Source organism: Hetaerina americana, unplaced genomic scaffold (genome assembly GCF_022747635.1).
Source record: "Hetaerina americana unplaced genomic scaffold, ioHetAmer1.1.p SCAF_257, whole genome shotgun sequence".
Classification (NCBI taxonomy): domain Eukaryota; kingdom Metazoa; phylum Arthropoda; class Insecta; order Odonata; family Calopterygidae; genus Hetaerina; species Hetaerina americana.
This window is the reverse complement of record NW_027286827.1, coordinates 140918-157254: the sequence shown is the minus strand read 5'-3', so window position 1 is coordinate 157254 and position 16337 is coordinate 140918. Positions and strand designations below refer to the sequence as shown.

Here is a 16337-nt window from a genome sequence, read left to right as displayed (position 1 = left end):
AAGCGGAATTTCTGAGCAGAGCAATCAGCAGGTCAACAGAATGACTTCAATTTACTGTTGGCCTCTACTCCGATTTAAAAAGTGCTCCACTCCGCCCCCTTACTCTGCTTCACATTTTGTCACTTCCTACCAAGAACCATTGGGGTCGTTTAGAGTCAGAAACAGTTTGAAAAACATCTTAAATAGATTATTTTTAAATTGCTTCGATCCAATGCGATTCCTTGCGTTTAATATTTATATAATATTTGGTAAGAATATGTGATGGGGTATTGTAAGTACTATTTGATGCCTAGTGTACCTGTATGTGCTGATACACTTGTCTCCGGTTATTCTGACCAATACTTAGCAAAGTACCTCTATCCCATTTTCATGGTTAATATAAACTTTATCTACACGGAACACTAAACAGAAATTATATGAGCTGAAGTACTCTCTTTATAAAGAAGTTACAACTTTTAAGTCACTACATTATTACTTAGAACATCTAAAATACAAATGAACATACCCAGGGCCAGGGAACCTGTCCACAATATTTTCCACGCGATGATTTAATAAAGGATATTTCAGGACTTCTGGTCTCGAGTCACACCAAAAACACTTCTTCCTGTTCTCCAAGTGAGATACAATGCAAAAGCGTTCCTGAAAAAAAATCCAGTGAAACATTAGTGGAAAACATCAGTGAACTTAGATATGGTTAACTTATAATCATGAAAATGCAACCAATACTGCATTATTAGATATTAAATACGTAAGATCAATTGCCACTTAAAAATTTAAATGGAAAAATCGAAACCAATTTAGCTTATGCTTACATACAACAGTAGGTACATGTTTCAATTGCATATATCTACATCCAACTGACAGATGGAAAGTGAAACTAATCAAACCCAACACCAACTCACTGAATTCAACTGAGTCAAATGTCAGCAAGTAATACTCTTGGCTATATTTTGTTAAAGCTAAACACTAACAGCAGAATTTCCTCGTCATGCTTACACTGGAGAAAGAAAAGCATGACCAAGGAGACGAACAGAAGAAAAATGGATCACGTCTTTGCAGATGAAAAACTAGGGTGGGTAAATGGCACACTAGAAAATACCGGAGAATTTCAAACTGATTCGAGTTTATGTAGGACATTGGACGCGATATATTTAAAAAAAAGTCATGACAGTGAATTGCTTGAACTATTTCCCTCCAAGGGCCTATGCACTGGGACACATTTTAAAGTTCATGAAGGAATATATCAATATGATAAAAGAAGTGGCTTACTTTTTCACGAAGACCACAAGTAGAAGATGCTGAAAGGCTGGATTCTCTCCCAATTAATAAATCTCCCGTAGCTGGGTAACAGGAACTTTGCTCACATGGATGCTGCCGGTGATGAGTATAACCTTTTGGGAAAAAAAGATGGGAGTCATTATTCGAAAAGGGGAAACACTGGCACCGACTACGGAAATGTTCTAATGATGCCAACTGGTTAAGATTAATGTGCACATTAATAATATTCGCTGGGTACCTATGACATAATGCAATGCATAAATATAAACTCAAATCAATCGTTAAATAGTGAAATTGACATAAAAAAATAAATGGTTGTGATTACATGCTCATAAGTACAACTTTAACCAAAGAAAGCCTCCCAAGCATTCACCTACACCTACCCATAGCTGTCCACCACGGAACAATGCCAGTCACAATGGTCCAAGAGCAAAAGCAAATATATATATACATATATACACACACACACACACATTTATTTTATGTGTATTGGTCGCGGTAGTCCAGCGTCAGAGCGTTGGACTACCCGGAGGCCCGGGTTCGATTCTTAGGTACGCTACCCTTCCCTAATGTGTGAATTTCACACGCCATCGAGCTTAGTACGGTATACATACGTTGTATATATTATTTATATGTGTGTGTATCAGTGTGTGTGCATGTGTCATGCTTGTACGAGAGGTGTGTTTTTAAAAGTAAATACCGTTTTGAAATATAAAAAACAAGTACTCTTCTCTTAGCATTTTCATTTTCACATGTAAGTCAGTACACATATCTACTTTTCCACATCATTTCCACTAATACTGAGGCACTTATCGCATCGCAGAACTAGCTTCCGCACCCCATCCTTAGTTAAGTTTGCAGCCGATTTGGACAGCCACTAGAGCACGGCCGTTTTCACCCCATCGTCGCCGTGGCGCTGACCACCCAGACGCATCCTAAAATCCAAAAACAGGTGGTAGTCACTGGGACTGGGAACATCGGGACCGTACGGAGAACGATCCAGCTGCTCCCAGCGAAATGATCCGATGAAATCTGGAGTGTGATTAGCCGTGTGCGGACGGGCATTGCCATGGAGCAAAACGATCCCATTACTCAGTATGCCACGCCTTTTTTTTATTGCGCGGCGCAATTTCATAGACAAAACTTCTTGACATTTAAGGACACTCTTCAAAAATCGTAGAGCGTGTGTTCTCTTTCACTTTTCCTTCGACTTTCTGCACCAAATCTGTAGTAATTACTGAAGGTCGCCCACTTTGCCCCTAATCATGAACATTCGAGCGGCCATCTCTAAAAGCTCTTTACCCATTTCCGTATCACTCCATCGTTCATTATATGTTCTCCATAAACTTCACTGATCAGACGACGTATTTTAGCCGCTTTCAAGCCTTCAGCACCAACAAAACGAACCACAGAAACGTAAACACGGTCGAGTGATGGGTGTTATTGTCTTCAGTTCAATGCACACGGGTAAAGTGGAAGATGGGACTATGAAATCCCAACCTCACCCCAATCAAGTCGTTAAATAAATAAAATACATAATTATTTCCGTAATAGCGTCTGTTGCTTAGTTAACAGATGCGGGTACACGGCGCGCATGCGTCAAATGCCGACCACGTCAACGCAAGACTGAATTTCAAAACGGTACTAACTTAAACACTTAAACCAAATTAACAACTCAGCAACCACTCAAAATCAAATTAATAGAAAAAACACTGATCAATCAATTCCTCTGCAAAAAGAGAGGGAAAACAGAGAGAAATGAGGAGAGGACACAGGTGATTAAATCATGACGGGGATCACAGAGCAACTGGCAAAGCTAAGAAACAGAAAACCACAAATTATTTTTAGTAAACAGAAAAGAAACAGTGCAATTAATCATAACGAACATGAAGATATACGAAAAAGATCAAACTACAAATGTGAAACAGAGATTTGCAACAGATATAACACGTTCCTTTACAAATTTCAGCTTGAAAATCATGGGATATAAACCACAAATTCTCTGCATTTTATGAGAAATCAGAGAATCAGCATTAATTAATCAGAATTGCACAGAACTCCCTTTCTATGTTTCCCGATCACACCTCCACTGCTCATACCCATCCCTCCTTCTGTCCATCATCCGCTCCATGTCCTCTTCCCTTCATCGAAAATGGTGGCCATGCCACCGAGATATGAAAAAAATCGCGAGTTCCCCCTTTTTGCGTATTTTATGACATCCGCACGCCTCTGACGATGAGGCTTGTATAAATAGTATCGGTAACAATCGTTACCTAACGTGTGCGTGAAGAGTTGGATTCAGTCCGTCGGTTGAGCGTGCGCATGATCGCAGATCGTATTGGCATTGATAAGATGACAGAGCATACCATTATCATATAAAAATTTGGCGATGTGAAAGATATGGGCTGAACTCGTCCCGAAGGCCTTGACGGACGACCAAGAGCAGAGTCAAAGTCCAAATTTGGACCCAAACAAGCCCTCTCCCCCACCTAATCCCAAGAGCCCCCCACTTCTCTTTGCTACCCAAAATACACAAAACAAATAACCCCGGCCGCCCCAATGTTTCCAGCTTCAACTCACGCACTCAACGAATCTCCGCATTAATAGAGCACTACCTTCTTCCACCCACAGTCACTTCCTTCCCCTCATATCTCAAAGATTCACACCACTTCCTCCACCTCCACGCCCGTGGGTCATAAAGCCTCTGCCAGCCACTTGCCATGAATACACTAATCCAACAGGTTAGGAGACACAGTTGATTCTTGGAGCGGTATTGTTGCACAGCAGCGGCCACAATGAAGTTCAATTCACATCCATCTAACGCATATTTTACATATGCCAGTAAATTGCGAACGACGATTATGTTATAATTATTATATAAGATATTATGTCAAAGCCTAGACTGACTACGTACTCCCGGTTGTACCCGAAAAGAATGAAATTCTAGTACAGTTACCGATTGTGGCAACAACTTATGATTATGGGAGGTTCAACAAGGTGGGTTAACAGACTTGCCCAAAATCAATCAGAATTTCCGTCATTCATTTATCCAGTGCCTCGCCTTTCCATGACAGTGGAAACTACGCACTTTGAGGAAAATGTTCGGAGAATTACTAAGGAAAAGGGAAATCCAGTTTCCTCAATTACTTATCTTGGAATCTTTCAAAACAATGGGAATTCAAAAATAATACAATTATCAAACTACTCACCAGTGAATCAAGCCAACACCTTGTGCACAAAAACACTCCACCACCTCTTCCCCAAATAAGCATATTTCTTACTAGTATTTGTTAGGCTACTCGATACCAAAAACAAAGTCTACACATTAACATTAGTGTTGTTACGTGACTCAAACTACGACTCTTCACTGGTCGCATCCAATGTTATAAACCTCCACAAGCCACCACTACATCATATTCCAGCTCCTTTACTGCCAACTTGAGCAAGTTCTAGAGAATGTGGATAGCGATCCACAGGCCCAGAGAACACACACAAGTTTGTTAGAGTGGGTCGTTAGTAGAGTGAATCCAATCCGGCCACCGGGGGTTGATGCTCCCCTGAAGATCCTACCTCGGCGCCGAAACGCTGGCTGACTCAAGGGGTGAAATTCTGGCCCCGTGGAAACCCCCGACACCACCTGGTGCTGAGGTTGTCCTCTGCCTGCCAGCGGCAAACTCCGTGCCGCACCGGGTGCCGCTGTCCAGCCGGACCCTCGCCCACTGCTCACTGTCGAGATGCCAGTCACTTGCTTCGCATGCCCCCCGAGCATGGAGCCCGCTCACCCCTTGCGAGGGAGTGACCGGGGAGGAGGGAGAATGGGGGTGGGGGCTTTTGGTCCGTTTCTCTGCGGGAGGGCGACGGAGGGGGCGTGGGGACGTGTCACCCCTAACTCGATGACTGTAATTTAGATGAAGACGTGCTCGAGGGCACCGTGCCGTGGTCCGTGCTCCGTGAGGCAACACTGCATTCGCCCACACCGTGCAGGGCACACATGGCAGTCACGGCGTGCACCGCAAGTGCATCTTTCAGTATGCACCAGGCTTAATCATCGATCGCAGGTACCAATCATTGCTTAGTCCTCAACACTCGAAGCAACAATGTTTTGAAATGAGATGAGTATATTGCAGAAGCATGGGGTTGGTCAAGATCCTCCTCTTTTCTTTCGCCTTAAATGGACTGCTGATTGACACCACTCGTCACCTTCTCCAACTCGAGGAGCAAACATTGCAGACATTCAATACCTTACGGCCCTGAGCTCTATCCTTCCTTCACTCACATGTCATTTGCCATTCATGGTTGACCAATGCCCATGCATTTGTCAGAATGATAAGCCACTACTCTTAGGAACAAATAATTCCAAGTGACACCTGCAGGCTTCCATCGAAATAATATATTGCCAGGGCTACAATTTAAGGGAAGGAGATAAACTCGAAAATTGATCCTCCGATTATCTATGCACTCATTTGAATGCTTACATGTGGCAACTCCATATTGCCACCAACATAAGATTATTTCGATGATTTTCATTGAGAGGGAAGATAATTGTGCGCATTTGCGTCACATCAATGGGGAATGTTTTTCATCGGCCTTAAAAAAGCATTTCTTAGAGGTGTCAGGGTGACCATTCACATCAATTGATTGTGATAAGGAAGAGCAATTTATTTTAGGGTACATCAACAAATCGGGTCATGCCGTACTTTTGTTAGGATCAACTTATTGAAAAAGTGCAATTTATTACAAATTATATGTAATTCACAAATACGCTGAACATCCTTTCAGTAAACATTTTCGATCGTTAACAGGCAATCTCTGCCTAAAATTATTCTTGAATTTATTGAATAATATTTGCGATAAAAAGTGCTACATGGAAGAATTTAAATGGTATATATGGCAAGGTTACCCTGGGCCATTCATTTACGACGGCTACGTAGTCTTTGACATTTTACGCAGCATGAAAGGTTTTTTGAGCCAAATGTACGTGATGTGTGGTCTTTACAATCGCCTTATGGTGTCTCCTTCTCAGGAATGATGAGGTGAGAATGAGTTAGGGCGCTGTGTCCTATTCTCATCCCCGCTATTAAAAATGCATTGACCACACGCAGCTGGCTTTCTACTTCTTCCGGCATAGCGCCTGCTTTCCGAATCAAAGACTTCCAAGGTAAGAGGTTGTATTTTATTCAGTTCATTAGTTCCTCATTATTCTACCTCCGTTGCCCAGTGTTCTAATTGATCAATAAAATTCTTCAATTCCTCCTCAAATTTGATCACACAGTATCTCCTGTTACAACGAGCTACTCTCTAACAATTTAGACTAGGTATCTAAGTGGTTTAAAAAATGTAGGTTCGAATGAAATGTCAGAAAATATACAATTCTGAAAATTTGGAATATAAGAAAGGTTAAAAAAGACTAATTATATGAAAGATGGGGACGAGTTAACATTGCAGAATAGGGTGTTACACTGATGTCAAACCTATCATGAGGTACACATATTGGAAGACGAGGTCTGTCCTGAAAGTATCCAGCCATGCAACATTTTGAGAAAAATAGCCAATTCAGAACAATAAGGTCTCGGTCTCCTTCGAAGTATTCCCCTTGGGGCCTCAAACACTTATCCCAGCGTCTCTTCCGCTTTTCAAAACAATCGGCGAAGTCCTTTTTCCGAATGGTCATCAGCTGGCTCGTCGCATTTTCCTTTACCTCATCAACCGACTGTTGGGAAGACTGGGTTTTTGTTCCAGGGTCGTAGCCATAGACCCAGGACTCATCTCCAGTAATGACCTTTTTTAGAAAATCAAGACCATCGTTTGCGTCTTGGAGCAAGTCCCCTACAACCGCGGCACGAAATTACTGAAGTTGATATTCAAGAAATTCTTTCTTTCCATGAGAACAACCCCTGAGTTTGTTTTTACGTGATTTTTGCTAATTTTTGAAATCTGCATTTTAATAAAAATTTTTAATTGTCAGAAACAAATGTCAACTTTACCCTTCCACTTATACGTAACTTGCTTATGAAAGTTTCTTAATGAGGAAATTATAATCAATAACGGGGCAAACCCTTAGGAATACTCGTCAGTTATTCTTTATTTTAGAATGAACATTTTTACCGATACCTAATATAAAATGAACGCAATCCATTGAATCCATTTGACGCATTCATTTTGATTGGAATATGCATTTGTTCCTAACGAAATATCAATAAATACACAGTGGCCTATCTGTATTTTAAAACGATTAATTCCACGATGTTATACATGTACCTTTACAGAAATAAATACACATTCCTTTTTTATAAAAAATGTTATAGTTCGTATTTATTAAATACAAAACTAAAAGACGATTTCCAATTTTTTTAAAGATTTTCCAATTGTTAGAAGGTTTGACATTTCATTTCCGTTCATCATCTTCAATATAATGATTGAACTATACTATTCTAAAGAGTGGACTGCAAAGGGCGAACCTGCTCCGAAAAAGGGTTCCATCGGCCGGAAAGGTGATGGCGACTGTTTTTTGGGACAGTCACGGAATTGTGTCCTTCGATCATTTTCAAAAAGGTAAAACAGTAGTGGGAGGGTATTAAGTATTATTACTTGACCAGCTGAATGCATATAATGCAAAAAAGACCGCATTTGCAGAAGAAGAAAGTATTATTCCATCAGGACAACGCACCTGCTCACACTTTGACGTCACCATGGCCAAAATTCACGAATAGCACATCGAATTGATTGATCACTCACCGTATTTACCAGATCTGGACCAAAGAGACTCTTTCCTGTTTCCTAACCTTTTAAGTTTCACTTAAGAGGACAGAATTTTACGGGACGAGGAGGTCATCGCATACGTCAACGCCTATTCTGCGGAGAAAGACGTCCACTACTAATTGGAAGGGTTAAGTTACGAGCATCGCTGGAAAAAGTGCATCGACCAAAAATGAGACTACGTGTAAAATTAATTTGAAGAAAAAATGTCTCGTTTATTTGTCAGGTCGGAAAAGTTTCAGACTACTTACGTAAGCCATTACTTGCGCTTTGCCTCAGTCAACGTAGATTAGTCCCAATTCGCATGGCTCCAAAAACCTTTTACTGTATCAACTCAGCAAGTTCGATATGTCCATGTACGATCGGCCGTACAGCATTGTGTCATCACGAGAATCGATGACGGTCGAAGAGCGTGAACTCCACCGAGTGAGAACTGGTCTCGAGAGTGATTTCCTCCGTCGATATGTGACAGTGGATGAAACATAGATTCGCCATTGCACACAAGAATAGGAACAACAATCCATGCCGTGGATTGAGGCCCGTTCTTTGGCTCCCAAGAAGGCGAAGGCAGTGTCATCTGCGTGAAAGGTATTGGCGTCGGTTTTTTGGAAATGCGAACGGAATTCTGATGACCGACTATCTCGAAAAAAAGTAAAACAATAATTGAGGAGTCTCGTTATAACCTTCTGATGAAACTTGATGAAAAAAATTCGTGAAAACAGAACTGCCTTGCCGTAAGAAAAAACTTTTTTCGTCTGGATAATGCACCTGCCCAAAAAAGCGTCGTGGCGATGGGACAATTGAGGGATTTGCACTATGAAGAGGTGGGACATCCACCCTATTCCCGGCTCCCTCGGGCTCCCGCCTCTTCCAAAACCTTTGTTCACCAATTCTGCACCTTGCGTTCGAGGTACGAGTTAAGTATTTGCTAAGAAACGGGCTCCATTATTTTGTGCACATGTAATGAGGGCCAGCAACGTCCTCTTTCATCTGTGAGATAGTCGTCGGATAAGTTTAAATAGGTGAATTTTTTTTTACTATAAGAACATGTACACTATCATTTTTTTCTTCGATTGCTGTAAATTTCCTTTCCTGCAGAAAATTTTTGATTGGCTTATGCAACAGAAACAGCAATTCCAGAATTAATAGTGAAATTTCTATGCTTCCGTTATCAGCACAATGGAGAAACTCCACCGAGTAATGTGTCATACTCTCTATTTGTGTTTTCTGCCACGAATATCTGCCCTCAGATTCCCTCGTTCCTCGAATGCACGATAAGAAACTGCACGATAAGGATAAAACGATAAAAATATGCTCTCCATAATCTTGAATTGCTCTGTGGAATTCCTTTTGGTTTTGAGATTTTTGATCAATATTGGAGATGATCTAAGGGTCAAATTTGTATTATTTGTTTTCTAATGCTACCTTTCTAAGGGGAAACGTTTCGCTGCCAGCACTGCGTGCATCGCCGTTGCTAGAGCTTAGGTATATATTGCTTTCCGAAGACATTTCCTTCAATATGCGGAATGAGAGATATAGACGCGCTATGTACTTGTTATATCATGAGATTACGCTATGATTTCATAGAAGAAAGTGCATGCGGCGTCGCTTGGTTGGCATCGCATGCGTTTGATTAAGTTAGCTCGTCGGAAACTCTTTTCGGAAAATATATTCAACTATTTTAGCAACTTCTTTGACTCCCGATTCTCCGATTTAAAATTATCATTTAGGTTCACTTTTGCAGGAGGGACTACTTTTTCCAGCCCACGATGGAGCTGAGAACGATTCCAGGCATTTTCCTTCGTTTCCCGTTTAATCCCCCACAAACTGAGTCGGGAGTTTCCCTCCTCATGGGCCGCACACAACCTGCATTCACGCCACTCCTGATTTCGATCGGCCGCATTTCTCTTTCCGAGTTCCCTTCTCACATTTTCCGTCGTCGTAACACTCGCTATTAGTAAGAAATCAAATGGAAAACTCCCATTTCACCAACATAGGCTAACAACTAGTCATTCCAAATAACGAAGTTCAAGTCGGAAACACACTTTACGTCACGAAATAAACTAACTCGTGGGCTATGAGAATAAAAAGAAATTTCACACTTCCACAATGAAGAGTTAAGATTTCACGACCATGGTTTCGATGCTGCGCACCATCGAAACTATGGCCGTGAAATATTAAATCTTTATTGTGGAAGTCTGAAGTTTGTTTTTACCCTCATAATGAAGGAATTCCACAAAGTTAAACCTGAAACTGTTACGTTTAACTCGTGGGATATTCGCAGTCAACCATACTTGACTCTACCTCGAGAATAGCCACCAAGGTTCCTTCCCCGTAGGTGTTTCGTTATATCTGTTCTACTGCCCAAGACTCCAAACACTAAGGATGACCTAGGAGCGGAGCTAACTCCAGTTCACAAGCAACTCAGGGTAATAAAACAGCAGGAAGGACGTCTCGTAACTTCAAATTGAAACAGAAGAATCAGAAAAACCATGCAGTGTCTAAATAGACGTCGAAAAAGAATGTCTGTCGCCAGCTGCTATTTGGAAAAAGATAGCAATCAAAAACAGAGAACATAATTACATCGATTCATTTTCCTTCCCATCTTCATTCCAATGACAAAACGGAAAGGATTGACCGCGTTTTCGACCGTGACCGCGACAGTTTTTCGACCACGTTTTCAATATTGCCAAAACAAAATTCAGAAAATTGAGATTTAATTATACGGTACAATTTTTCGCTCAATTAAAATTCCAAGATATTGTACAAACCTTTAGCTCGATTTCAATACATTTTGCAACTCTGAATTTCTCTCAACATTACATACTGGTCAAAGTCGTCTCATCACTGAGGCAACTGCCATTTGATATAAAGGCACCAGAATGGCACATCTGCCTCAACTGGGCACATGCCCATGGTGGATTCATTTATTGATATTTTACTATGAGTTGAAGAAAGAAGGGTGGTACAATTTCTTTCGCAATTGATACATTATCTCTTTTACTGAATCAAGTTCAATAATAAGCTAAAAAATGTTCTACATCGGTCATTATATATTAAGCAACTTACCACCGCGAGAGCTCGTGAATCGGCCTCTATCCCTCACACCTTGGGCTGAAACTGGTCCTGGAAAATAAAAAGAGTTCTTAGGTTACCTGATAATTAATTAAGTGGCACAATAGTCTTATCACAAACCTTACACATTAGGGTTATTGATGTTTTGCAACTAATTTCTCAATAATTCACTTAAAAAACATAAATCAACACTAATCATATTTCAACTGCCCTCTATCTACAATGCGCAATAAGCGATAGCAACTATCGATTGCAATTTATTGAGACGTTTGATTTCAAAGATCAAACGTGGCGTAATTACCATGATATGGGAATACCAAGTTACCCCCAGCGCCTCCAAAAATGCTGAGACGTAAATGGCGAGTGTGCAGAAAAGAGAAATTTTCAAGCTTTAAAATGATTCATTAGTTACTGCAAACAAAGGTTTTTTTCCTTTTTTAAACAAAATGAAGAACTCAATTTTGGGATAACGATTGTAAATGGTTCGACCTTATGAAGTTGGCACTTTGGATTGAGCAGTTTATTTCATCGATGCCAAGGAAATGTCAGGGAACTGCCGCGAATATTCCTTCTTTAGTAACTCCCTTTAAGAATCTTTGCCAAAAATTTCGCCAATAAACATTTCGCTAAGGCATCCCTACAGCACTAGATCATCTGATGTTCAGTTGTGAACCATAAAACAACATTCCCACCTAAATTTGTAGACGCAAATGTGAGGAGCTGATTGTGAGGTCTTGAGATGAGCGCCGTTTGCGTCGGAGAGGGGCGGAATTCAGTGAGCAGCAGCTTGAGCCTGAAATCATGAATTCCTCCAGCAAAGAGGACTCGGGCAAAGTTCAAGACTTTCCTGCGTGTCCGTGAGCCGAGGTCGTCTTAAGGAGCAACGTGGGTGCACCCGCCTACTGCACCACGCTGCCAATGCACTCGAGACCAAACGTTAAACACACCAGTGCCCAAACTGCAGCAACTAGTAGCTGAATATATTTTATCTGCAGAGAAAAATACGGTTTCCAACGGGTCGAATTTGTTCCAACTTCCACAACCGGGACCAGCTATTTTTCGGGAAAAATAAATACGAAAACATTTTCCTATATTATTCAACATTTCCCGTGCACGCTCATCCAATGCATTATGCTCGCCTACGTATCTTTAAAATATGCCGGATTTACGTACAAAAATCATTCACTCGTAAACCATTAGTCATTGCAGCAAACATTTCATTACATTTTTATAAATATTTCGCTTTTACGTATACGTCCTTCATTGTCCAAGCTTGCTTAATTCTTTTCGTCTTCGGGTGTCAAATCAGCGCTCACATGTTCTAAGTGAGCGCTTTAAACCAATGCTTCCTCAACGACGTGGCAAGTTATCCCGCGAACCTTATATAGCAATGGCACATATGCATTTCGAAAAAGAAATTTCACATATTGCAAATATTAAAAAGTAATGCAGAAAAGCTACTCTGAACTACAGAGAATTAGCGACAGTACATTGTTTTAAGGGCCATCGTGCGATCCGAAAGAAAACCATAATAATGGCTTGCCAAACGCAGAATCTTCGGAATTCAAGGAGCCCACAGAAGTGCTCTCCACAAAGCACCCCAAGAAGGGATCGGGAAACTTCTGAGAAACTCGACCAACGCCGGGATTTGAACCAGAGCCCTCGGATAGGGCAGAAGGCGTGACATGATGGACAGAGTGAAACACGAGAGAAGAGAGAAGCTAGCGGATGAATCCATTCTCTCATCTATCATGTCACTCCTTGCTGATAAATATCTCCTGTTTCTCTCCGAAATTCACGCTGATACTAATATTAGCGCGGACTCGGGAGCATTTTGCATAGATTTCCAGTTTGAAGATAAGACGATCTTCAAGCAAAACCCCGAAGTGCTCGACAGATATGGTTCATAGAAGGCGGCGGCCGCTTAGAAAGACATCAAAAACAGAATTCCCGTCTCCCGAATGCGGGATATACGAGGGTAGGATGAAAACTAATGCACACATGCTTGTAGGGCGCGAACAAAAACAAATAGCAAGAACGGACAAATAGTACATTTAAGTACAATTCTTAAGTTTCAAAATCATACATTTATTTTCAACATAGCTCCCATTACGGCTAACACATTTCTCCCAAAGTGTAACAAGTTTTTTCATTCCGTCACTGAGAAACTCTTCCGACTTTTCTCGAATCCAGGACTTGACAGCTGCCTTCACCTCATCGCCCGAGGTGTAATGATTACCCTCTTAACGTCTCTTGAGTTGAGGAAAAAATAAAAATCGCAAGGCGCATGCTCGGGGGAATAAGGAGGGTGTGGAATCGTTTCAAATTTCAGGTTTCGCAGAGCCTCTCCAGTTGCGCGCGACGTGTGTGGACGAGCGTTGTCATGTTGCAAGATTATTGGCAACTTTAAAACTCATTGGCACGTGTTTAAGGCTGCCTTTAACCGGACAAAATCGACTTCGGAGGTGTTTTAGAGTCTGTATATACTGAGAAGAATGTACCGTTGCCCCTCGTTCCAGAAAAACGGTCATATAAACTCGGTGAGCATCCCAAAACACAGTCAAAAGAAGTTTTTTGCGGATGGTCGTCTTTTGAACTTTTTCTCGCTCGTAACCACGAAATTTTACCACCCATTGATTTACACTACACCTATCAACAGCATCGTCACCATGAACAGCCTTTAAATGACGATGAATCTCAATAGGAGTCACTTTTTCAGCAGTTAAAAATTCGATAACAGCACGCTGTTTAACTTACGTTGATACAGCACTAGAATGCTTCATACTTCCACTTCTCAAAATACACTGGGCGAATGAAACGACCTCAAACCTGCGCATGCACATTGAATGGGAATGTTACTTCCACATACCACGAGGAGTGCTTATGAAGGTCATTTTGTTCGTGGTCTACAAGCACGTGCGCATTAATTTTCAGCCTACCCTCGTAATTTCTTCGCTGGATAGAGCTGTATTCTCAGGTGTCGGGTAACAAAGGGAGACTCGGGATTAGCTATGATTGGCTGGGGAGTGAGGCAGGGTTGCTCGTTACCAGCCGTCCTAGTAAACGTAAATGCTGAGGAAATATCAATGGCAGCCAGGAAGATTATTGAGGTGGGAATAAAAGCGGGCGGCGAAATGATTAAAACAAGTTTACAAATAACCAAATGACATTGAGAAAAACGGCCGAGGGATTGCAGTAATTATGAATTCTTTACGTAACTCCAATTTCCATGAACAATGAAGAATTATATCACCATTATTTATTACGACTTTATCAATAAAAAAAGACCTCTTGCGAGGTATGAAATTAAGATAAACCACAAAAATATTAATTCTAGAGAAGTAGGAGAGCTAAGATAATATTAAAATATTACGGCAGTCAGAGACGACTGCAAATAAGCATACTATCAACCTTATCGTTATATTGATTGATCCGCCATTCGAATGGCTTGAGTTCGATCAAAAAAGAGTTAAGGTAGACGGATTTGCAGAAAATAGCCAGTTTGCAAGGATTGCATTATTTATTGAGCGACAAACAGAGAATATGCGAGAGATATAGAATGAGGATTAACAAACAGAAAACCTAAGTAATGAAATTTTCAAAAAGTTTCAAATGCATGAATTAACTAGTGCAGGTGCACTTGAACCTATTTCACCGAATAGCAAGCAGCCAAAAGATCATGGACGAGGCTGATCTTAGAAAATTTGCGGAAATATATTCACGGAGAACCGCACATGCCAAAGGTGTCAGGCCGCTAGGTTCCAAGACTACTTACGCCTTTTCAGGGGAAACACGCGGGACCTGTCAAAGGGAAACGTTGAATCTTCAGGGGCCTTCAGGCCGGGCCTTCTGCCTGCTTTCTACGCGGAGGCATGCACCACCACCCTTTCCCTCCGCACGAATAACCACCGCTACTCCCTACTCATCTCACCCTTAATTATCTCATTCCTACTCACAATGCTACTACACACACACCCACACTACCCACGACCAATCTATTGAAGACGGCTTCTCTTTCTCGGCAATTGAAATCCTTCATGAATCCGCAAGCAGTATAGAGGTGAGAACCCGCAAGATGGCGCATATCTGGGTGCTTCAGTCATTTAAACCTCCCGGAATGAACTACGCCCACTGGAACCATGCAATAGTCCACCAACAAATCCCCTCTCAACCCCATTCCCTATTCGTCCCTTATCTCACCCCTCGTCACTCATCTCACACACCCTCTCCGCTCTTCCCCCGAGAACATGCATTCTGATGATGACGGCCGTGCTGTGGAAACGTCAGCTAGATAGGTGAGTCTCCTTTCTCTGTGTTTCCGTGTATGTTTTTGCGTATAAGGAGGATCGAGATGGTGCTGTGGCTATCGTACTCGCTTCCAACACAAAGGGCCCGGGTTCAAATCCCGGCGGTGTTGAATATTTTTCAGTGGTATCTCGATCCCTACTTGAGGTGCTTTGTGGAGGGCACTTTGAGTGAGTACGCCGTCCGTCGGTTAAGCTGCAGACCCCTTGGCGCCTTTCGTTAAGAGAAGGTTAATGCCGACGCCGGGTTTATCTCCGCCCTTCATCCTTTCCTGTTCGTCCCCAACGGCGCAAATGACCTCAGCTGTCGGTCGCCTCCCCTAAATACTACTACAACTTTTGCGTATGTGGGTCGCGGTAGTCCAGGGGTAGAGCGTTGGACTTCTGATCGGAGGGCCCGGGTCCGATTCCCGGACAAACCTTCAGCTTCACCCAAGCTGTGCGATTTTCCGGGTACCAGATCTTCCTGGGAAACCATAAGCGGCAAACGGAAAGGAAATGGCCGCCCTAACCTGATGTGTGAATTTCACACGCCGTCGGGTTTAATACAGGGTGAACTCTACCATCACCCACTAAAGCGACCTTCGATTTGATTACTGTGTTCATACATATACGAGTATAAACCTTTCTGAGACAGACCCTCCATATCTCGCCAACGAGACATTAGGTAGGATGTCTCTGATCCTCCGAAGAGCAAAACCTCCCAAGTCGAATACCACCAAACCACTGCAAAATGTTGAGGAAATCCGTAATGATAAGGAATTTCTTATCTTATCAACTGTTAAAAGAAATGCTAATATTATCGTGAAGAAAGTGGGCTAAGACAGCAAATAAAGGACAGTCTCAACACAATGCTGACTGAGAATGACTCCACTCCCAAATTAGAACGACTCATCAGAGTGAAAATCAATGGATCGCCCATGT

The 16337-nt window shown here is 41.8% G+C and overlaps 1 protein-coding gene across 3 annotated transcripts in view; it reads right to left on the bottom strand.

Annotated features, from left to right (window-relative positions):
* LanB1 (laminin subunit beta-1) overlaps positions 1–16337 on the bottom strand; it is a 115100-nt gene that overhangs the window by 67813 nt on the left and 30950 nt on the right. For 2 of the 3 annotated variants that reach the window (XM_071586762.1, XM_071586763.1), the window contains exons 2-5: positions 11104–11160; positions 4849–5004; positions 1270–1391; positions 506–639 (exon numbers count right to left, since the gene is read on the bottom strand). In XM_071586762.1, the coding sequence (XP_071442863.1) occupies positions 506–639; positions 1270–1391; positions 4849–5004; positions 11104–11160 (469 nt within the window). The remainder of the gene's footprint in view (positions 1–505; positions 640–1269; positions 1392–4848; positions 5005–11103; positions 11161–16337) is intronic. The other variant, XM_071586764.1, reaches the window with a different exon arrangement.